Raw genomic sequence first — 22563 nt, forward strand, 5'->3', positions numbered from 1 at the left:
CGTTTTCTTGGTTGTGTGAGCTAACTTCCATTTATTTCCTCTTTTCTTTCCACCACACGGCTCCCTTCTGCGTCCCACATCAAGGAAGCCCCAGGCCGTTCAGTGAATTCTGCTCAATTCGCCCTTCAAAAGCCTCTATGCAATTCTGGCCAATTGAGGGCTATTGTGAGGCCTTCTGACGCCCCAGGAAAGCCCCAAGCAAAAGTAGTCGATCCGGAGAAGATTAATTATCTTCAGTTGGCTTTATTTGTTGCTGAGATTTTTGGAAAGAAAAAACATACTTTTTCATTCGGTCTGTTTCTGGCCCTCTGCGGTGATTTGGCTGCCCGCGGTCCGGGATGGGCTTTGCTAAACGTGCCCTTACCCGCTATGCAAATTAGGCCATCCCCATACATTGGCGACTGGTCTGGAACTCCCATCTCGGGCAGACTCCGAGTCTGCTCCTTCACATCTTTGCAGCTGGAGCAGCTCTTTCAGAATGTCATGCCCTTCACATAGACATGGCACGGCCCATTTCAGCACCGTGGTGCAGGGATTAAACCTATTTTCTTGGCTTTGGAAAGATGTTGACACTATTGATGGGGGGAATGTTCAACTTCAGCAGGGCACCTGATGATGGATTGGCAACCCGTTCTACTAATCCGATTTTCCCTCCCATTGACTTCAGGATGTATAACAAGTGACCAATTTGAGACCAACCCCCAGCCCCCACACCCTCCTGTATTATGTCCTCATAAGGTTGAAAATTCCTTGTTCAATTATGACTTTTTTTTAAGTGAAAGTAGTATTCAGTGTTCAGGTCGACCCAGATCCTCATTCACATCAGCAAATTGTTACTGCAGAACCGATACCAGCAGCTTAGCCAGATTCTTGTGATGCTTTCTTTGACAGGTTTACAGAGAAGGGTAACCTGGAGGTGCTGCTTTTCACTATTCAAAGCAAAATGAGAGCCAACAACCAGAAAGTCTACATTCCACGAGAGGGCAAACTTATCTCTGACATTAACAAGGTGAGGAATCCTGCTTGTGATTTTATGGCCAATTAATTTAATAAAAAATGTATAATGCAGGACCCTCATGGAATCACTGCTCCATATGGCTTGATTGCAATGAGTAGTTTCTCACCTGAAGGATAATTCCACTCTCACCATTAATATCCAAGTTTTTCCTTCCCACCAGCACCTTTATTGTGGGTCCCAATTTTGCTGATATTGCTGTGGCCATTGCTGCTTTGTACTTCAAAAACCACTTGGACCCCTGCATCATCACTGTCAGCAAACCAAAACTCTGCAAAAAGGAGGAGACTTCCATTTAAATAACACCTTCCACAACCTTAAGACGTCCCAAAATGCTTTACAGCCAATGAAGTACTTTTTGAAACTTAGTTGCTATTTTAATGTAAGAAACACGACAGCCAATTTGCGCACGGCAAGCAATTTAATAACGACCAGATGACCTGTTTTTAGTGACGGTGGCTGAGGGATTAAATACTCATCAAGGCCTTTTATGGAAAATTCCCCTGATCTCCATAGAAACAGTGGCTGTGGCACTTTTTACACGTCCCTGAGAGGGCAGCCGGAGCCTCGGTTTAACGTCTCACCTTGCCTACTACAGATCAGCCACAAGATATGTACAAAATAATTGGATGCTACTGAAAACAATGAACCCAGAATAGGCTGTCTAGCCAGTGGGATAAAAGGACAAATTTAAAATTAATGGAGTAATCCAGATAGTAAGAGCTCAAGGATTTTGCGCTGTTCAGAGGGCATTTGGCTAGGCAGGATGAGCTGGAGCACTCGAATGCAGTCTTCATTATGTCTGATGGTGCTACTCCCACAGAAACATTGTGCTGAGAGCAGGCAGTTTATTGCAGTATGCAATAACATAACGGGCAGTTTGTTTTTGTTAATTTCTCAGCTCCCTTTTCTCTCCTCTTTTTCATTCACTATTTAGGCCCTATTTAGGTCACTCTTCATCTAAGAGGATGCATAAATAGCATGGCTCTACAGTTTACTACTGTCTGCTCAGCAGCACTGTGGTAACGTGAGGCTCGGCAGAGCAGCTTAGTAAATTTTATTTCTAACTTTTCCACACTATTTTATACCGGGTCTCTTAAGTGCCACATCAGAGATTGGGATCTGTGTGTTATACACACTAATACATGTGCCCTTCCTGTTAACACTAATATTGGTTTCCCATGGCAGTGGTCATTGTTATAACATAGGAAATGCGGTGGTCAATTGGGGAGATGTTGGCGTAATGGTAATGTCACTGGACTAGTAATCCAGAGGTCCAGGTTAATGCAAAGATAAAAGCAAAATACTGCAGATGCTGGAAATCTGAAACAAAAACAGAAAATGCTTGAAAAACCTTAACCGAGGTTTCCCACCCACTGTGGTTGACAGGGCCCTCAGCCTTGCCTGACCCATCTCCTGCGCCTCTGCCCTCACACCTTCCTCTCCCTCCCTCCCAGAACCGTGATCAGGTCCCTCTTGTCCTCACTTTTCACCCTACCTGCCTCCACATTCAAAGGATGATCCTCTGCCATTTCCGCCAACTCCAGCAAGATGCCACCACCAAATACATCTTCCCTTCACTCCCTCTGTTGGCATTCCATAGGGACCATTCCCTCCGGGACACCCTGGTCCACCCCTCCATCACCCCCAACACCTCAGCTCCCTTCCACGGCACCTTCCTATGCAATCGCAGAAGGTGCAACATCTGTCCCTTTATCTCCTCCCTCCTCACCGTCCAAGGGCCTAAACACTCCTTTCAGGTGAAGCAGTGCTTCGCTTGCACCTCCTTCAATTTGGTCTGCTGCATTCATTGCTCCCAATGCGGTCTCCTCTACATTGGAGACACCTAATGCAGACTGGGTGACAGCTTTACGGAACACTTTCGGTCTGTCCGCAAGCATGACCCAGACCTTCCTGTTGCTTGCAATTTCAACATCCCATCCTGTTCTCATGCCCACATGTCCTTGGCCTGCTGCAATGTTCCAGTGAAGCCCAACACAAACTGGAGGAACAGCACCTCATCTTCCAATTAGGCACTTTACAGCCTTACAGACTTAACATTGAGTTCAACAATTTCAGATCGTGAACTCTCTCCTCCATCCTCACCCCCTTTTTATCCCCTCTTTTTAATATTCATTCTCTTTTCTCAATTTTTATTTTTTTAATTTTTATCCACTTATTTTTATTTGCATTTATTTTCATTTTTATTCGATGTTTTATCCCCACCTTTTATCCTATTTTCAATCTTTTTTCCCACCACTGTCCCCTCCCTCCACCCTACACCCACAAGGACCATCTGTCACTTGTTCATGTTGTTCTTTCCGGAGTGCTTACCCTTGTCCTGTCATTATCACATTCTGCTTCCTGATCTTAATGCCACCATCAGCACCTCCTTTAACCAGTGTCACTTGCATTAACACCCCCTTTGTCCTTTTGTCTGTGACATCTCTGGCAATCTCTCCTTTGCCTCCACCTATCACTAGGCTTCTATCCAGCTTCACCTGCGCCACCCCCTTTAAATTTCATTTTATTTTTACTCCTCTTTAGCTCTGAAGAAGAGTCATAAGAACTTGAAACGTTAACTCTATTTTTTTCTCTTCACAGATACTGCTAGACCTGAGTTTTTCCAGCATTTTCTGTTTTTGTTCCAGGCTGATGCTCTGGGGACACAGGTTCAAATCCCACCACGGTAGCTGGTGCAATTTAAATTCAATTAATAAATCTGGAATTGAAAGCTAGTCTCAGTAATGGTGACTACAACAACTATCATTGATTGTTGTAAAACCCCATCTGGTTCACTAATGTCATTTAGGGAAGGGAATCTGCCGTCCTTACCCGGTCTGGCCTACATGTGACTCCAGACCCACAGTAGTGTGGTTGACTCTTAACTGCCCTCTGAAATGGCCGAGCAAGTCACTCAGTGCAAGGGCAATTAGGGGCAACAAATGCTGCCCTTTCCAGCGACACCCACATTCCATGAATGAATTTTTAAAAGCCAGTTTGTGCACAGGAAGCTCCCACAAACAGCAAAGTGATAATCATGAGATAATCTGCTTTTTAATGGTGTTGATTGAAGGATAAATATTGACCAGGACACCTGCTCTTCTTTGAGATACTGGCCGTGGGATGTTTTACATCCACCGTAGAGGGTGTAAACCATTGCATTATACCAATTGAAACAGCAACTTGTACTCAAATTCCAATCTCCTTTTCTTCCTGAAGGAGTACTCTTGTTAGGGGATGGTTTCACAACCCCTGTGGCACCTCACGCAAGTGACATTCCTTATATACAATCTTTGACTCAGATATACAAATAGTCATTTGGTAGTACAGAACTTGACTATTGCTGAAAAAAGAGAACTGTCGAAGCTTTTGGTCTTGTACTCATCAGGACACTTCACAAGAATACCAATATGAGGAGAAACCAACAATTTATACCATATGTGATATCAGTCATTTTCACTGGTGCATTCTCCATGGCAACGCCTCTACCAATCAGAGGACACCTGCCAACCAGTTAGCACTCTCTTCACATACAGTATAAATTGTTGTTTCCCCCTTATATTGGTATTCTTGCGAAGTGTCCTTATGATTGCAAGACAAAAACCTTCGACATGTCTTTTTTTTAGCAATATGCAACCTTAGACACTGAGCATTAACAAGCTATTTAGCCATGGGTGCAATCACAAAAGAGCCTGAATCTGTCCTCCCTTAGCAGCCATATGCATACGTTTTCCAACAGAGGTTATTTGAATGAGAGCAGTGGCTGAGTTCCACTGAAGCGCTGAGGCCAATTGTCAGACCTGTACTGATGTCCCAAATGAGAGCAGCTAGCTCAGAACAGACCAGGAATTGAATCTCTGTGCTTTGTTTGGTTTATTGCTACGTGATGTGGTGCCTTTACCTACTAGAAGTTCTGGTACTTAATGTTTGGCTAGACATGATAACCCGTATATGAAAATAAACGCTTACACCACATTGGAGTTGCAGCGTCTTTTATGTCCTGTTTCCTCCAGGCCTGGGAAAGACTGGAGAAAGCTGAGCATGAGCGGGAGCTGGCCTTGCGAACTGAGCTCATTCGACAGGAGAAACTGGAACAACTTGCTCACCGGTTTGATCGCAAAGCAGCCATGAGGGAGACCTGGCTGAGTGAAAATCAGCGCCTTGTTTCCCAGGTAAGCAGAGGTGGATGCATTCCAAAGCCTGTAACTTTATACCAATACAGGGGAAGTGCTCCAACAACAGGTGGAACATTATATACGCAACCTACAGATTGATGCATTGAGGTCAACAACAATGCCAAAATTTGTAGGGTCAAAAAGCCACTTGGCCAGACAAATGTCTGCTTTTGACTGACCTCAGTATCAGTTTTTGACTGACCTCAGTACCAGCTTTTGACTGATCTCAGTACCAGCTTTTGCTTTTTCATTAGAGCCCCTCCCTTCCTGTTCTTTTCTTAAAGTATGCATCAAGTTGATCTGGTTATATGATCTAATTCAGTACCCTTCCCTAGTAGGATGGATTACGCTTTGGATGAAAGCTCTTTGTGGCTTCCCTTCAAACTCCATGACACCTAACTTGCATCTCCTTGGATTTGAACCTAGTGCCACAGTAAATAATTTGCCAGATCAAATTTGGCAAATGCTCCATTTAATCTTGAAAACCTTCAATGAGGTTAGTCACCCCAAGGTTTCTTTCCCCCCCAAAAAAACCCCAAAGTCCTTAACCTTTCCTGTGAACTTAAATTCTTGATATCCAGAGTCATTGCTGTTACTTGCCCATGTATCCTCTCGAGGGCAATAAAATCCTTCCTATAACATTTGCATGGAAATTAGCCTCTGCTCAAGAGAGCAACTTACTCCTGAATTCCACACACAAAGACACCACATGCAGCACTGATAAGAAGGAAAATCTCGCAAACACTGAGAATCCAAAATAAAAACTGAGTGCATAGCATCTTTGTCAGCATCTGAAAGTGATAAGCTGATTTGAGTGAAGTTCATCATTAGTTCTGATTCACTCGGTGTTTTGTTTATATGAGACATCCGTGCTGCATTGTGGCACAGTGTCACAAGCAAAGTACTTCCTTTATTCTTTAAATATTATGACTTATAATCAGCAGTTGTTTATTAAGAGATTGTACATTAGCTGGCAGCACTTGGGAGTTATTAATAAAGAGAAGAGCTCTAGCTGTGATATGACACATCTGGTTACGTAGATCCTGCAGGTCCTCTCAACACAGCGCAAGTGGTAAATTGATTCCCATCAATATCCGTGAAGGGCAGGAAACCTACTCCCAGTCAAATATGCTGAGGGCATTGTGCCAGCTCCCAGTTAAATATGCTGAAGGCAATAAAATAAGCTCCCAGTTAAACACAGAGGGCAGTGTGCCAACCCTGTATAAAACAGTGGGTGGATAGTAAACTGGTTCCCATGACACATAGGGTGAGCAACCAGCTGGAGAAAGTCATACTTCATAATACAGCCATGCTCTCAAAAATTCCATTCAATGTTTTTGTAAACCATGATGCATTTGCAAAATTAAGGGTGGGAATTTCCTTGGAAGCTACCTCTGCTCCACCTGCTGTAACTTCACCCGGAGTGCGGCAACCTTGCTTAAAGCATGTACTGGGGTTTCCACCGTGCTTCTGGTGATCTTATGGTAACTAAATGGGAGTGGCTCCAAGAAAATTCCTGACCGAAATTGCAAACACTGGAATCCAGCGCTGCATACTTGTCTTGGAGAATGGAACGCTTACAACTATAAGTGAACAATCCAGAACTTTCTCTACCTTGGCTGGGGTAGCTTCAACTTTGTAAAGCACCATTGCTAATTGTTCAGAAGTGTTGATTTGATTTACAGAAGCTTTTGTGGGTCACCAGGAGAGGGACGGTGCACTCTCATCCTTTAGTGGCAACCTTAAACACGGGGGATAATGCAGCATTTAAAAGATGCAGATTAACCTTTGGGTAAGATCCTGAGGGGACTTGACAGGGTGGATGCCAAGAGGATATCTCCCCTTGTGGGAGATACTGGAACTAGGGAACACGGTTTAAAAATAAGTAGTCTCCCATTTAAGGCAGAGATGAGAATTTTTTTTCTGAGGGTTCGTTAGTATGTGTGGAATTCTCTTCCCCAGAGAGCAGTGGGTCATTGAATATTTTTAAGGCTAAGCTCGATTCTTCTTTGGAAGGGATTCAAAGTTTATAGGGTGTATAAAAGAAAGTAGAGCTGAGGCTGCAGTCAGATCGACCAAGATTTTATCAAATGGAGGAGAAGGTTCAAGGGACCGAATGGCCTACCCTTGCTCCTAATTTGTATGTTCGTATAGGTTGGACCATTCACTAAAACCTGAAACGTGGGCCCGTCTTTTCTCTTTCATACACTAATTTTATGTTTTCGCTTGAAGCTGCTTGAAGTCAGAGACAAAGTAATGTGCTTGTATCTCTGCCCCAATCCTCTTCTCCCACAGAAGAATTGGTATCAGTTGGTGATAAAGTGATACTAGGATTTCTGCCAATCAGTGCTCTTGCACAATTCTACTGGCTATATGAGCCAGGGGAAATCTTAATGATCGCATTCACAGTGTTTCTGTATGTAAAACCAAGTCTTTCTTCCATCCTTCATTTGATAGTGAGTAACAGTTTTTATGGGTCTCTTGTCATCAGGGGGAAGGGAAATGTGTTGATGTTTGGGGTGCAAATCCTTGGTCAGAACATGCTGCTGTTGGACGAGTCTGCACCTTTTGTCTATTGCTTGAAAAAAGAGACATGCCGTCAAAGCTTTTCGTCTTGCACTCACCAGGACATATGCAAGAATGCCAAATTTCAAAGGGAGCAACCACATGAGAATTGTCCCTTTGAAGTTTGGCATTCTTGCGTTTGTCGTAATGAGTGTAAGACGAAAGCTTCAACAGCATATCTCTGTTTTCAGCAATACCTTTGTGTTGTTCTGCCTTACCTGTCTCCAGTCTTTCAGACTCCACCCCCATCCGCCATTGTCTCTTTTTTCAATTTCAGACCTGATTTGCTGCCTCTTGTTGTCATTGGCTGTCCCTCGATTCGAGGATGACGTCTACTCAGGGTTGCTGGTTTCTGCCATGGGCCTTTTTGTGACAGAACAGGTCTATACTCGACCTCTGATCTTTGGGCACGTTCCACAAGGTAGTGGGATCCAGAGTGCAGGATTTACCTCCCAGCACCTCATCTACTCTCAGTTGTTTCTCTTTATGGACATTTGAAATTGACAGGCAGGAATTGACAACTGATTCATCAAGTCTGCTGGCATCATGACTAAACACTTCCTCCCTCCTCTGTATCAACCTTCCCCTCCACCCCCGTCAGCCATGTATCCTTCTGGGAGAGGTAAAAAATCAAAGCCCATGGCCAATAATTTTGTTAAAGTTGAATTTTTTCCTCTTTTATGTTTCAAGGACAATTTTGGAATTGATCTGGCTGCAGTAGAGGCTGCCACAAGAAAGCACGAGGCCATCGAGACAGATATCAATGCCTACAATGAGCGTGTGCAGGCAGTGGTGGCTGTGGCCAAGGAGCTGGAAGCTGAGCGTTACTACGACATCAAGCGCATCACAGTCAGGAAGAACAACGTCATCAGGCTGTGGGACTACCTGCGGGAGCTGCTGCATGCGCGTCGCGAGCGTCTCATGAGGAACCTCGAGCTGCAGAAGATGTTTCAGGAAATGCTGCACATTGTGGACTGGATGGAAGACATGAAGGTTGGTGGCATGGTGCAGCTCACGTTTTTTTACTGCGCACTTCTGAAAAGGAGGCTTCCATATCAGAGCCTCCTTTACAATAGGGTGAAGAGAATGCCAAGTGGGGGCTCTGAAGGATTGGAGTAGGGATGGGGGACCAACAGCACAGTCAAAGATGTTTTGGTAGGAAGGACGGAGTAGGTAATGAGATGAAGCAGCTTGGGTTCCAAAGAGCAGGGACTAGTGGGGAGACAGCAGTTAATACAGTAGCAGAGAAATATCGGCTGGGATGTACAGCTGGAAATGACTTGGATTGATCAGGATTACACAACGAAAGGATTTGGAAATGGAGACCTTTAAAACATCAAGAGGAGAGGTGAAGGGAGTCCAGTAGCCAGTAACTTGGCATCCGTTAGCATAGTGCTTATGTTACTGGACTAATCACTGGGGACATGGGTTCAAATCCCACCACAGCAACTGGAAAATTTAAATCCAATTAAATAAGCTGGGAATGAAAAGCTAGGCTAAGTAATGATGACTGCGCCACTATTGGTTTGTGGTTTTTAGCTAAAGCATTTGGTTCACTAGTGTATTTTAGGGAAGGAAATCTGCTGCTCATACCTGGTCTGATCTGCATGTGATTCTAAACCTATAGCAAGGTGGCTAACTCTTAACTGCCCTCTGAAATAGCCCAATAAGCTACTCAGTTGTACCCAAGAAGATGGCTCACCATCACCTTCTCAAGTGCAATAAGGATGGGTAATAAATGCTGGCCTCTCCAGTGGTACTCACATCCCATGAATGAATAAAAAAGTCAAGATAGACTTCAAAATAAGTGCATTCTTCTCCGTTTATAGAAGAGAGTATTGGCTTGAGCTGCTGCACCCTCTGGGTGTAGTTTTCACCTTCATCTGTGCAGTAATCTGGCAGGACAAACCATCTTATAGAATCTGCCCAAATTTCATTGCTTTGAAATGACTGGTGTGAAAATAGGGAGGATTCTATAGAGGGCAAGCAATCTGCTTGACCAAGGTAGCACTTAGACAGCAGAGTTTAAAACTGCCCCCTCCGCTCCCACCCCATCTATATTTTCCCTGCACAAACTGTACAAGTTGAATTCTGCACATGGTTGAACATTATATTTATGGATTCTGTCTTTCCAAAAGTAGGCTGTGTATGTGAAAACCTTATTGACTGTGTAACACTGAGTTGATGTACTGGTGGTTTCAACTCTGTCTGGTAGTAATAGTGATGCAAGTAGTTTGAGGTGATGAATTGGGTTTATCAAGCTCATGCATTCTCCCAATCTCTGCCACGTCTTCACTGAAACTGGTAGCATTGAGTTTTTGATATATAATAAGTGTTTTTTTTCAAGTAATGTTTGGGTACCAATACACTTGAGTATGCCTACACTGCTTTGTGTTGGTTGTTATGCTGTATAAGTGCTAGTGTTGCCAGTAATGTGATAGGAAGTAACACAGCTACAGGCTGTTAGTATGGTCACTCACCTCACAACAGCGATGCTGAGCCTTGCGTCTGAATGTTTCTTTCAGAGCCGCCTGCAGTCACAAGATTACGGCAAACACCTGCATGGTGTCGAGGACCTGCTTCAGACTCTCACGCTGGTGGAGGCGGATATCGCAGTCCAGGCAGAACGGGTTAAAACAGTTAACATGGGTGCTCAGAAATTCATTACCAGTGAGGAAGGTATGGCCAAAGTGTTTCACACTCCTCGGAAGTAGCACCGTTTGCTTAGCGGGTTTATACTTGTCTCGCTGTCTTTAGGCACATAGCCTGTTTCACTGAGGGATGGAACTGGGATTCTCCCTCTGTAGCTCTCCCGCAAAAGGTGGCAAGGATATGTATTAGGAAGCAGTGTTATCCTACAGCAGTGAAAAAGCCATGTTAAAGTGGAACAATTTAATAACACTGTTGGACTTGTAGTTTTATTTCCATTCCTGCAGGGAGCCCAAACCCAGCAGCAACTCAAAATGACACAATTAAAATAGCAGTGGGTATTTTCTGCTGCAGACTTCTGCATTCTGTCACTCCGTATGTCAGCAGTTCTGAGAATGACTTGTAAACAAGACATTGGTAGGAACTGAAATTCCCAAGACAGTGTTGGTGAGCAGTTCTGGCTCAGCGACAGTGTTACAACTATATCAGTGTTTGTATTACTGAAATAGTCATGCCACAGTCTAAAAGGCAAGGCTCCTTGCTATCACTCTTCCTTTTTTTGGTGGTCGGAAGATCTACTTCTGAGGTTAATCACTGTATTCTAGCGATTGGCCAAACTGCAAGTTGCGTTTTCATGCACATTGGGTGCGTTTGCCTGTATGTGAAGGGAACCCTGCTCCCTCTCACACCTACATCTATTTCTACCAGGCAGTAGTAATAGAAATAGACTTTACAGGCATAAGAACATAAGAAATAGGAGCAGGAGTGGGCCATATATCCCCGCGGGCTTTTTCTGCAACGCAGTAGATCATAGCTGATCTGACCTTGGCATCAGCTGCACTTTCCTGTCAGCTCCTCATAGCCCTTACCTCCACTATAGTTCAAGAATCTATCTCAGCCTTGAATATGTTCAGTGACTCAGCTTCTGCTGTTCTGGCTGTTTTTTAGTGATCAAAATAACACACTGTACAGGAGTATCTTTTCAGAACCCTGTGCAGAATTGTGGTTGCAACAAGAATATTAGGTCCCATAATGACAGGTTTCATTCTGTCTGGTTCTAGTGCTACTACTTTTGTCATCTCTGTTAAAGGAGAAGAGCTTTCTACCTCAATGTTCTGATATTTGTAAATCGTCTAGAGCAAGTTCTGTCCCAGGGCTGCCTATCATCTTATCGATAATGTCAAAAAGGAGAGAGTCTCGTAGAACAGAGGGATGAACAATGACTGAGTGACATGTATCTCATCAGTTGGCAGTCAGAGTTATCTTATTGCTTGAGGTTGAGCTCAGGGTTAGAACAGATGATTTCATCATTGTGCCATCGATCCACACAGAAACTGGCACTTTCACAACCTCAAGACATGTAGCACTTAGACAGCAAATAGCGTTGCACATGGTAAGTGTCAAAATATGCAAGATTTGTCACAGTATGTTACACTGCAGCAAATCACTTGCCTTACTGATGGAGAGAGCAAGCTGAAGATGCAGTTCTAAGCACTGCATCTTACTATACACCTTGCTACAGCTATACAAGGCATTGGTGAGACCCTGCTATAATTGTACAGACCATAGATGCAACCGCATCTAAGAGTACTGTGTACAGTTTTAGTCTCATTTCTTAAGGTGAGACATACGTGCAATGGAGACAATTCAGAGAAGGGTTCACTAGGCTGATTCCTGGGATGAAGAAAAGTATGAGGAAAGGTTGAGCAGTTGGGCTTATTGGAGTTTAGAAAACTGAGAGGCGATCTTATTGAAACATAAGATTCTGAGGGGGCTTGACAGGGTAGATGCCGAGAGGATGTTTCCCCTCGTGGGGAATCTAGAACTAGGGCACATAGTTTCAAAATAAGGGGCCTCCTATTTAAGATGGAGATGAGGAGGAATTTCTTCTCGCAGAGGGGTGTCAATCTTTGGAATTCTCAATTCCAGAGAGCAGTGGAGGCTGGGTCATTGAGTATGTTTGAGGCCGAGTTAGACAGATTTTTCATCACAAGAGAGTTGAAAGTTATGGGAGGGCAGGTAGGGAGTGAAGTTAAGGCCACAGTCAGATCAGTCATGATCTTATTGAATGGTGGAGCAGGTGCAAGGGGCCAAATGGCCTTTTGCTGCTCCTAACTCTTATGTCCTAGTCCTCTCAGTTGTAACTGCACTGTCACTAATTGTTCATTGAGGAAACTCTAAGTGGACCGCCAGGAGTGGAAAAATGGACATTCACATTTCTCTTTTGAATAACATTTAAACTAGTAAAGTCTCTCTGTTTTCTGGCTAGGTTACAAACCATGCGACCCTCAGATCGTCCGAGATCGTGTCACACACTTGGATCTTTGTTATCAGGAGCTGTGCAAACTTGCAGCAGAGCGCCGTGCGAAGCTCGAGGAGTCTCGGCGTCTTTGGAAGTTCTTCTGGGAGATGGGCGAAGAGGAGTCCTGGATCCGGGAGAAAGAGCAGATCATGTCATCGGAAGACTACGGAAAGGATCTGACCAACGTTATGCTGCTGATCAGCAAGCACAATTCTTTCAAGGATGAGATGAGTGGCCGCAGTGGCCCCCTGCAGCAAACAATAAGGGAAGGAGAGGGTCTAATCGAAGAGGGACATTTCGGAGCCAGTGAAGTCAAGGAGAAAATTGAGGATATTCGAGGACTGTGGGCACACTTGGAAGAGTTGGCAGCTCTGCGGGAGCAGAGATTAAATGAGATCTCCAATCTGTACCAATTCCAGGCTGATGCCAACGACATTGAGGCTTGGATTCTTGACACCCTGCGCATCGCAACCAGCAGTGACGTCGGACACGACGAGTACTCCACACAGACGCTGGCCAAAAAGCACAAGGACGTGGAGGAGGAAATTCACAACCACAGGCCTACCATCGACGCCCTGCACGAGCAAGCCCGCAGCCTGCCGGCTGACTTTGCCCAGTCCCCAGAAGTAGATGGCAGGCTGCCTGCCATTGAGCAGAGGTACGAGGAGCTGGTTGCCCTGGCACAGCAGCGGAAGCAGACCCTGCAGGATGCATTGGCACTTTACAAGATGTTCAGTGAGGCAGATGCCTGTACGCTTTGGATCGATGAGAAGGAGCAGTGGCTGAATGCCATGGAGATCCCTGAGAAACTTGAAGACTTGGAGGTTGTTCAGCACAGGTATGGCAGTCAAAGTAAATCTATTTTTAAAACTAAGTCAATAAATTTAGTGAAACCTGATTGCGTTTGTAGTCTGGCTAAGGGCATTATTTACCTACACAAGGCACTGACTCATGTTTTGTACTTGTTCGTACAATCATAGACTACTCTGAGTTAGATTTCTTCCAATCTTGCTGCTCACTATCTCGGTGATAACTTAAAATTATTAATCTCTTCATCAATGACACCCCAGTTGTTTTGCCCATTGACTGAATCTGAATTCCTTGTAATTATAACAGTTTCTATCAAATCCCATCCTGGTCTTCTTGGCTCTAGTGGAAATAGTTTGTTGTGCAGCTTTGGGTACTTCATTTTGGAAAGAACTATAAGAATTGAGGAACCATAAAGTGAAGTTTCAGTATGATGATGCTGGGAATGGGAAGCTGTAGTTAGAAGGAAACTTTAGGTACTTGAATAATTTCCACTGGAGCAGAGATGACAAAGATGAGATTTAATTTGAAGGCAGCCAGGGCGTTCTCTTCTCCCGGCATCTTGACCAGTATTCCTTCCTCACCCAACAGATTAACTAATAGTTCATCTCTGGACCTTGTTATATACACACATTTGCTTTTGCATTAGCCTGCAAAAATAGTAAACGCACTTCAAAGGTAATTGCTTGGGTTTGATGCTCTGAGGAGATGTTAAGGTGCTAAATATGAAACTAGGCTATAAACTTTGGAATTCTCTCCCTAAATCTCTCTGCTTCTCCTCCTTTAAGATGCCCCATAAAACCTACCTGTTTAGAAGAGCTTTTGGTCACCTGTCATAATATGGAAAGCGTTACTTTGTTAAAGGCATTGTACAACTATAACTTGTATATAAATACAAGTTACCCATATTCTAAGTTACTCTGAGTTAAATTAACCTGCATAATTTGAATACTTCCTTTTTGCTTTAATACTAGGTTTGAAACACTTGAGCCAGAGATGAACAACCAAGCCTCTCGCATCGCAGCAGTCAACAAAGTCGCCAGTAAGTTACTAAGCAGTGAGCACCGCAACAAAGACGAGGTCACTGGCATGAAAGATCAGCTGAACAGCAGGTGAGCCCAACCAAACAGTACAGACGCTGCACACCTTTTAAGTGTCTAGCTAAGGACAGCAGACCTGCCACTGGAAACAAACAACAAGGGAATTTGTTTGCCCAAGTTACCCGTCAGTTTTAATATGAATGGACACAAGTCATTTATGCATTGTCGGTGCCATGTTTCCTCTTATCCTTGTTAATTTTCTTAAATTTTCATCTTTTATTTTAATTTGGCCACCTATTCACTACTTGCTAGCTTACCTCCACTTCTCTCCTACTCTTGACATCCTTGTTATGACCTGCATTTAAACCTTCACTTGGGTCTCTCAATAAAGCACAGATTTTAGTGAAATGCCTGAGAGAAGTCACTGTGTGTAATAGGTTCTTGGGAGTGTGTCAGTATTTACCGGAGGTCCTCGGGAGTGTGTCAGTATTTACCGGAGGTCCTCGGGAGTGTGTCAGTATTTACAGGAGGTACCTGGTCATGTGTCAGCATTTATGGGGGAGGGGGTCTCTGTGGAGTGTGTCAGTATTTACAGGGTGGTGACTGAAGTGTGTAAGTCCTTACGGGAGGGCCTCAGGAATGTGCCAATATTTACAGGTAGTCCCCAGGGTTGTGGCAGTGTTTACCAGAGGGTCCCCATGAGTATGTCAGTATGCACAGGGCCCTTTGGAGTGTGCCAGCTTCACAGGAGGTCCCTGGGGGTGTGCTGGTATTTACAGGAAGTCCCTGGAGTGTGCCAATTTTTACAGGGGGTGCGCTGGATTGTGTCAGTATTTACAAGGGGTCCCCGGGTAGTGGATTAGTATTTACAGAAAGACTTGGCAGTGTGTCACTATTTACAGGAGGTCTTCAGGAGTGTGTCAGTATCTACAGGAGGTCCTCAGGAGCATGTCAATATTTATAGGAGGTCCTCGGGAGTGTATCAGTATTCACAGGGGGTCCCTGGGAGTGTGCTGGTATTTTCAGCAAGTCTCCGGATTGTGTCAGTATTTATAGGGGGTGTTCTGAATTGTGTCAGTATTTACAGGGGGTCCCCAGTTAGTGGGTTAGTATTAATAGGCAGGCTTGGCAGTGTGTAAGTATTTACAGGATGTCTCCGGGAATGTGCCGATATCTAGAGAGGTTCCCCAGAGTGTGTCAGTATTTACAGGGGGTCCCTGGGGAGAGTGTCAGTATTTACAGTAAGTCCTTGGAAGTGTGTCAGTATTTACAGGAGGTCCTCGGGCACGTGTGTCAATATTTACAGGAGCTCCCCGGAGTGTGCCAATATTTACAGGAGGTCCTTGGATTGTGTCAGTATTTACTAGGAATCCCGGGGGAGTGGGTTAGTATTTACAGGAAGACTAGGCAGTATGTCAATATTTACACAAAGTCCCCTGGAGTGTGTCAGTGTTTACAGGAGGTCCTCGGGAGTGCGTCAATATTTGCAGGAGGTCCTCGGGAGTGCGTCAGTATTTACAGGAGATCCTCGGGAGTGTGTTGGTATTTGCAGGAGATCCTCGGGAGTGTGCCAATATTTACAGGGGATTCTCTGGATTGTGTCAGTATTTACTAGGGATCCCTGGGATGTGGGTTAGTATTTTCAGGAAGACTAGGCCGTGTGTCAGTATTTACAGGAAGTCCCTTGGAGTGTGTCAGTGTTTAAGGAGGTCCTTGGGAGTGTGTCAATATTTACAGGAGGTCCTCGGGAGTGTGTCGGTATTTGCAGGTGGTCCTCAGGAGTGTGTCAATATTTACAGGAGGTCCTTGGATGTGCCAATATTTACGGAGGGTCCCCTGGATTGTGTCAGTATTTACTAGGGATCCTTGGGGAGTGGGTTAGTATTTACAGGAAGACTAGGCTATGTCAATATTTACAGGAGGTCCTCGGGAGTGTGCCAGTGTTTACAGGAGGTCCTTGGGAGAGTGTCAGTATCTGCAGGAAGTCCTTGGGAGAGTGTCAGTATCTGCAGGAAGTCCTTAGGAGAGTGTCGGTATTTGCAGGAGGTCCTCGGGAGTGTGTCAATATTTGCAGGAAGTCCTCGGGAGTGTGTTGGTATTTGCAGGAGATCCTCAGGAGTGTGTCGGTATTTGCAAGAGGTCCATGGGAGTGTGTCAGTATTTATAGGGGGTCCTCGGGAGTGTGTCGGTATTTACAGAGGGTCCTTGGGAGTGTGTTAATATTTGCAGGGGATCCTTTGGGTTGTGTCAGAATTTACTAGGGATCCCTGGGGAGTGGGTTACTATTTACAGGAAGACTAGGCTATGTCAATATTTACAGGAGGTCCTCGGGAGTGTGTCAGTGTTTACAGGAGGTCTTTGGGAGTGTGCCAGTATTTGCAGGAGGTCCTCGGGCGTGGGTTAGTATTTACAGGAAGACTAGGCAGTATATCAGGATTTATAGGAAGTCTCCTGGAGTGTGTCACTGTTTAAGGAAGTACTCGGGAGTGTGTTGGTATTTGCAAGAGTTCCTCGGGAGTGTGCTGGTATTTACAGGGGATCCTCAGGAGTGTGTCGGTATTTGCAGGAGATCCTCAGGAGTGTGTCGGTATTTGCAGGAGATCCTCAGGAGTGTGTCGGTATTTGCAGGAGATCCTCAGGAGTGTGTCGGTATTTGCAGGAGATCCTCAGGAGTGTGTTGGTATTTGCAGGAGATCCTCAGGAGTGTGTTGGTATTTGCAGGAGGTCCTCTGGAGTGTGTCGGTATTTGCAGGAGGTCCATGGGAGTGTGTCAGTATTTATAGGGGGTCCTCGGGAGTGTGTCGGTATTTACAGAGGGTCCTTGGGAGTGTGTTAATATTTGCAGGGGATCCTTTGGATTGTGTCAGAATTTACTAGGGATCCCTGGGGAGTGGGTTACTATTTACAGGATGACTAGGCAGTATGTCAGTATTTACAGGAGGTCCTCTGGAGTGTCAGTGTTTACAGGAGATCCTTGGGATTGTGACAGTATTTACAGGGTTGGGGGGACCCGTGAGTGTATCAGTATTTACAGAGGGTCCCCAGGCATGTGCCAATGTTAGAAAATTGCATCTTGGTGGGGAGCCACTCACATTAGGAACCCGCAGGTCTGCTTCCCTTATTTTCTGTCTATTGACATGCATTCCTAGCCGTTGAAGCTATACATTGAGAGCACGCATTTGTACAATTGGTCCTGCAGTGCTAATCTGAGTTTATGCTCAATATAGCAAACTTTGATTGTTTCCTAATTGCCTGTTTCAGCTGGGATCAGTTCCGTGGCCTTGCAGATCAGAAGAAGGAAGCGCTCAGCTCTGCGCTCAGCATTCAGAACTACCACCTTGAATGCAATGAGACTAAATCGTGGATTAAAGAGAAGACCAAAGTTATCGAGTCTACCCAGAGTCTCGGAAACGATCTGGCTGGAGTCATGGCCCTTCAGCGTAAATTGACTGGCATGGAGCGGGACTTGGAGGCCATCCAGGGCAAACTGGATGACTTGCAGAAAGAAGCGGAGAAACTTGCCTCGGAACATCCAGAGCAGGCAGAAGCCATCCTGGCCAGGCTTTCAGAAATCAACGGTGTGTGGGAGGACCTAAAGGACACATTGAAAAAACGAGAGGAGTCGCTGGGAGAAGCTAGCAAGCTGCAGGAGTTCCTGAGGGACCTGGACGACTTCCAGTCATGGCTGTCCCGAACGCAGACTGCCATCGCTTCGGAAGATATGGCCACGTCGTTGACAGATGCGGAGAAGCTCCTCACCCAGCACGAGAATATCAAGAAGGAGATCGATAACTACAAAAACGATTATGAGACGATGCGAAATGTAGGGGAGGAGGTGACGCAAGACCAAACCGATGCCCAATATATGTTCCTGCATCAGAGGCTTCAGGCTCTTGACACGGGTTGGAATGAACTGAGTCAGATGTGGGAGAACAGGCATGACCTCCTGGCACAGGTGTACGGGTATCAGATCTTCCTGCGTGATGTCAAACAAGCGGAAGGATTCCTTAATAATCAGGTACAGCCATAATTGAATAACCTGTTTACAGTCACATGGTCAAGGCCTATTATTCACAGAATGCAGAAGAGGCCCTTCGGCCCATCGAGTCTGCACCGACATGTGAGAAACACTGTTTCTCATTGTTAGAATAATATTCATTTTAATGGACTAAATGGGGAGAAACTTTCCACTGGCAAGAAGGTCTGTAATCAGAAGACACATTTAAGATTATTGACAAAAAAGCCTGGAGGGAAATGGATTAAATAATTGTTTTACTCAGTGAGTTGTTATGTTCTGGAATGCACAGCCTAAAAGCAGATGAAAGCAGATTCAATATCAACTTTCAAAAGGAAATTGAATATGTATTAAAAAGGAAACATGTTGCATGGGTATAGATGAAGAGCAGGGAACTAATTAGGGTAGCTATTTCAGAGACCCAGCACAGACACGAGAGGCCGAATGGCCCAGAGGTTCGGCTCCTGATCGCTATTCATTGCTTGCTGCCGAAATTATGCCAGGTAAGTTCAGGAGCTCGAGCAGCTGTGATGTCTCACTGTGTGAATATTGGGAGAGGTACAGGAGGCCTGCGTAGCCCCAACTTCAGGAGGAAGAAATGAATCAGCAGTTCCGTCCGTGCCGTTCCTTCTGAGTTGTTTTCCTTTTATTTCAGGAGTACATGCTTTCACACACGGAGATGCCTGGCACCCTGGAGATGGCCGAGGCTGCCATCAAGAAGCACGAGGACATTGAGACCACCATGGATGCCAACGAGGAAAAGATCAACAGCGTGGTGGATTCAGGCAAAAAACTCATGAACGAGGGGAATGTTTATGCTGACAAAATCAAGGAGAAAGTGGACTCCATTGATGAACGGTTGGTTTGCTCCCAGTCCTTATCATCATAATTATCCAAGACTGCACCAATTTTTTTTTTTTAAATATACTTCATTAAATTTGTAAAAGTACATTCCAAAACATTTCAAATTGAACATCACAAAATGAAATCAAATTCAACTTTTCTCCATGCACCATATTGAACTCTGAGATGCCTCAACATAATTGCAATACACATGATATTTACCACATCTATTCCATGTAAGCTTACAGCCCGTGTTTCTACACAGTTTCCAGGCCCTCGGTGCACTATGCAGGCAGGATTTATACTGTGACCTTTCTCCATTGCGCCTATGCGGTAGCTGCCCCAGCGCGCAGACCTGGACATTGGAACGTGCCAGTCTGTAACACTCGGGCGTCAGCAACTCTTTGCACTGGAAGACCAATAAGTTTTGGGGCAGACCAAAGTGCAACTTTCATAGGGTTGATGGTCCTCCGGCAGCAGTTGATGTTTTGTCTTGGTGTGTGTCCCTGGGAACAGCTCCTAGAGCACAGAATTATAGGATGAACCACGACAAAAACCATTGCATCTCTTTCCAGACCTTGGCTGCCTGCTGGATAACCATGGGTGATGCTCCCAATATCCCACTACCCTGAGAGTGCAGAATTCCTGGAAAATTCCATCCCATATTTTAATGTAGACTGTTAAAAGATTTGAATTACAATCTCTGCTGTTTTTAGGAAATTTGCGTTTCTGTAACCACACCGAGAATCAGATGCATATCCTGCTGGTTTTTCAAAAGGTTTCAGTAAACCCTTTGCCTGTTCCCTGGAAATACTTAGCCTTCATGGATATTTTAATAGCTGTTGCTCCAATAGGAATGAGGCTAAACACAACTGTCAGGGCAATCAAACAAAATTCGCTCACTCACTGACTTTTTCTGCCCAAACTAAGCTATAGCCAGAAACTTTGAAACTGACGTTAATGCAAATAGCTAATGGTTATTGATGTTTGCGAATGATCATTTTAGACACGGATGTTCTAAAATGGTGTAGACTTCACTGTAAGAAAGACAGTACTTCAGGGTTCATTGCTAGGGAAGCATTATTGTTGTCCCATCAACTACCCTTGAGTTGAAACATGTACTCTACTTCTTGAGTGCATAATCTGTACAGACACTTGGAGGGGTTGCTGCCTTGGCAAAAGTTGTCTTCTTTGTCTTCTTTATCGTGAAACAATAAAAGCAGGCCCAGTCTGCCTGTTCTGGTGGGCATTAGTGACACTGTGGCACATTCTGAAGATGCTCTCACAGCGTGATATTCCACTCAACCAGCAGTGAGAAAAAACAGTTTAACTCATTAGTTTCATCCTTACTGTTTGTAGAATGTTGCTGCCGCAGACTGTTGCTGTTTCCATCAACACCAAAGTTACTGTTTCCAAAGAAAATTCACTATGTGAATTGATATAAGACTTCTTGACAATATGGTTAAAGAGTTCGATATCTGTACATAAATATAAAAGCAAAATACTGCGGATGCTGGAAATCTGAAACAAAAACAAAAATAGCTGGAAAAGCTCAAGTCTGACAGCATCTGTGGAGAGGGACACAATTAACGTTTCGAGTCCGTATGACTCTTCATCAGAAGAGTACATCTATTTCTGCTGGTAGAATTTTTTTCCAGATCACTTTGAATTGAAATTGTTTGCCCTGGGTGATCCTCCTGTAATAACTATAGAGTTGGAGAATTGTGATTCTGCAGATTTTCTATCAGCACCACTGTCGATTCAAGTTTAAACTTACCTTCAAATGTTACAATTTCAGACACAGAAGGAATCGCAAAACTGCAAGCGACCTGGCCAGCCGGCTCAAGGATAACTTGGAGCTGCAGAAATTCCTTCAAGATTGCCAGGAGGTAACTTTAATTTCTGTCAGCTGGGCTATGCAGGCCTTTGGAAATCATGGACACACAGGAGTTGAACTATGGATTCCATGATGGAGGACACTTTGCAGTCTTCATGAAAGAACGGGAATTGTCCAAATGGTCCACATCACTTTAATCTATCTCATAAACGTTGAAGATTGCGCTAGGAATTGTTAAAAGGGAATTGGATGTACTTAAAAAGGAAAACTTTGCAGGATGGTGGAGGAGGAGCAGGGATGTGGGAATAATTGGTCATTCTTTCAGAGAGCCAGCACAGACAGGTGAGGGCTGAATGGTCACTTCCTGTCTCGTATGGTTCGAGACTGCGATTAATCAGGTCAGGAGGGTGGAAGCATGATGCATCAGCCTTTAGTACTCTTACAGGACGTGGATGGGACCATATTCCCTTTTTACAGTCACCCCGGGGACATTACTGAAAGCCAAGCATCCCTCAGAGTGAAAATCATTGGCTGATAACTGATTTGGTGCAATATCCTGCATTGAACCCCGAGGGGTTTCCATCATTCATACAGTGGCTGCATTGGCTGCCTGACTATTACAGCGCAAGCTGAAAAGATAATCATTTTCACTTGTTTGGACTAAATCACAAATTGTCGCTATATTCATGACAGGAGCTGCTCTTGTGCATCGCCTGGTGCCTTTTTATAGAAGACCATTAACAGATTCCTGGGAACAGGTCAAGCAAAGCAATGTCAAAAGAAAGCTTTAAGTAAACATCTATAAATATTGAAATAGTATTTCTGCTTATAGCCTGTATAAAAGTCACTTTCTAAAAATACTACACTACAGATGCGCACCCATCAAAGAATTGAATCAATTTATGTGGGCCTGATGTAGTTCTCACTGAGCATAAAGGCTCATAGTCTGGCATTAAACGGCAGATGCATAACTAAGGCTGCATAGTGAGGTGTAAGTGCCATGATATTAAGGTGAGGGTCCCAGATGGAAGGGTTTGGTAGCAGCCAGAGTTAGCGGTGCAGGGGGCGAGGACCAGTATTTCAGTAAAGTGTCATGGAGGGCATATGAAAACCATGACCATTTGAATGATGAAAATCACCCAGCAGCTGAATTATATATTGTGTCCAAAGGGAGAGTTCAGCCATATAGCATTAAAATAATGTACAGGGCTACAGGTTGGTCACTGGCAGAATAAGTTGACCTGATGGATTGAAAGCAACACAAAATAAGTGAATTGTTCTAGTGGATTGATTTGTGTAATTTTCCTAAAAC

At 44.5% G+C, this 22563-nt stretch overlaps 1 protein-coding gene across 2 annotated transcripts in view; it reads left to right on the forward strand.

Moving 5' to 3' along the window:
* The window catches only part of LOC121272975 (spectrin beta chain, non-erythrocytic 1-like), a 160510-nt gene that overhangs the window by 104490 nt on the left and 33457 nt on the right, over positions 1-22563 (forward strand). For both annotated transcript variants that reach the window (XM_041179882.1, XM_041179883.1), the window contains exons 9-17: positions 892-1009; positions 5032-5190; positions 8449-8751; positions 10284-10437; positions 12677-13547; positions 14491-14628; positions 17818-18574; positions 19227-19429; positions 21213-21303. In XM_041179882.1, the coding sequence (XP_041035816.1) occupies positions 892-1009; positions 5032-5190; positions 8449-8751; positions 10284-10437; positions 12677-13547; positions 14491-14628; positions 17818-18574; positions 19227-19429; positions 21213-21303 (2794 nt within the window). The remainder of the gene's footprint in view (positions 1-891; positions 1010-5031; positions 5191-8448; positions 8752-10283; positions 10438-12676; positions 13548-14490; positions 14629-17817; positions 18575-19226; positions 19430-21212; positions 21304-22563) is intronic.

Source organism: Carcharodon carcharias, chromosome 37 (assembly GCF_017639515.1).
Source record: "Carcharodon carcharias isolate sCarCar2 chromosome 37, sCarCar2.pri, whole genome shotgun sequence".
NCBI classification, from domain to species: domain Eukaryota; kingdom Metazoa; phylum Chordata; class Chondrichthyes; order Lamniformes; family Lamnidae; genus Carcharodon; species Carcharodon carcharias.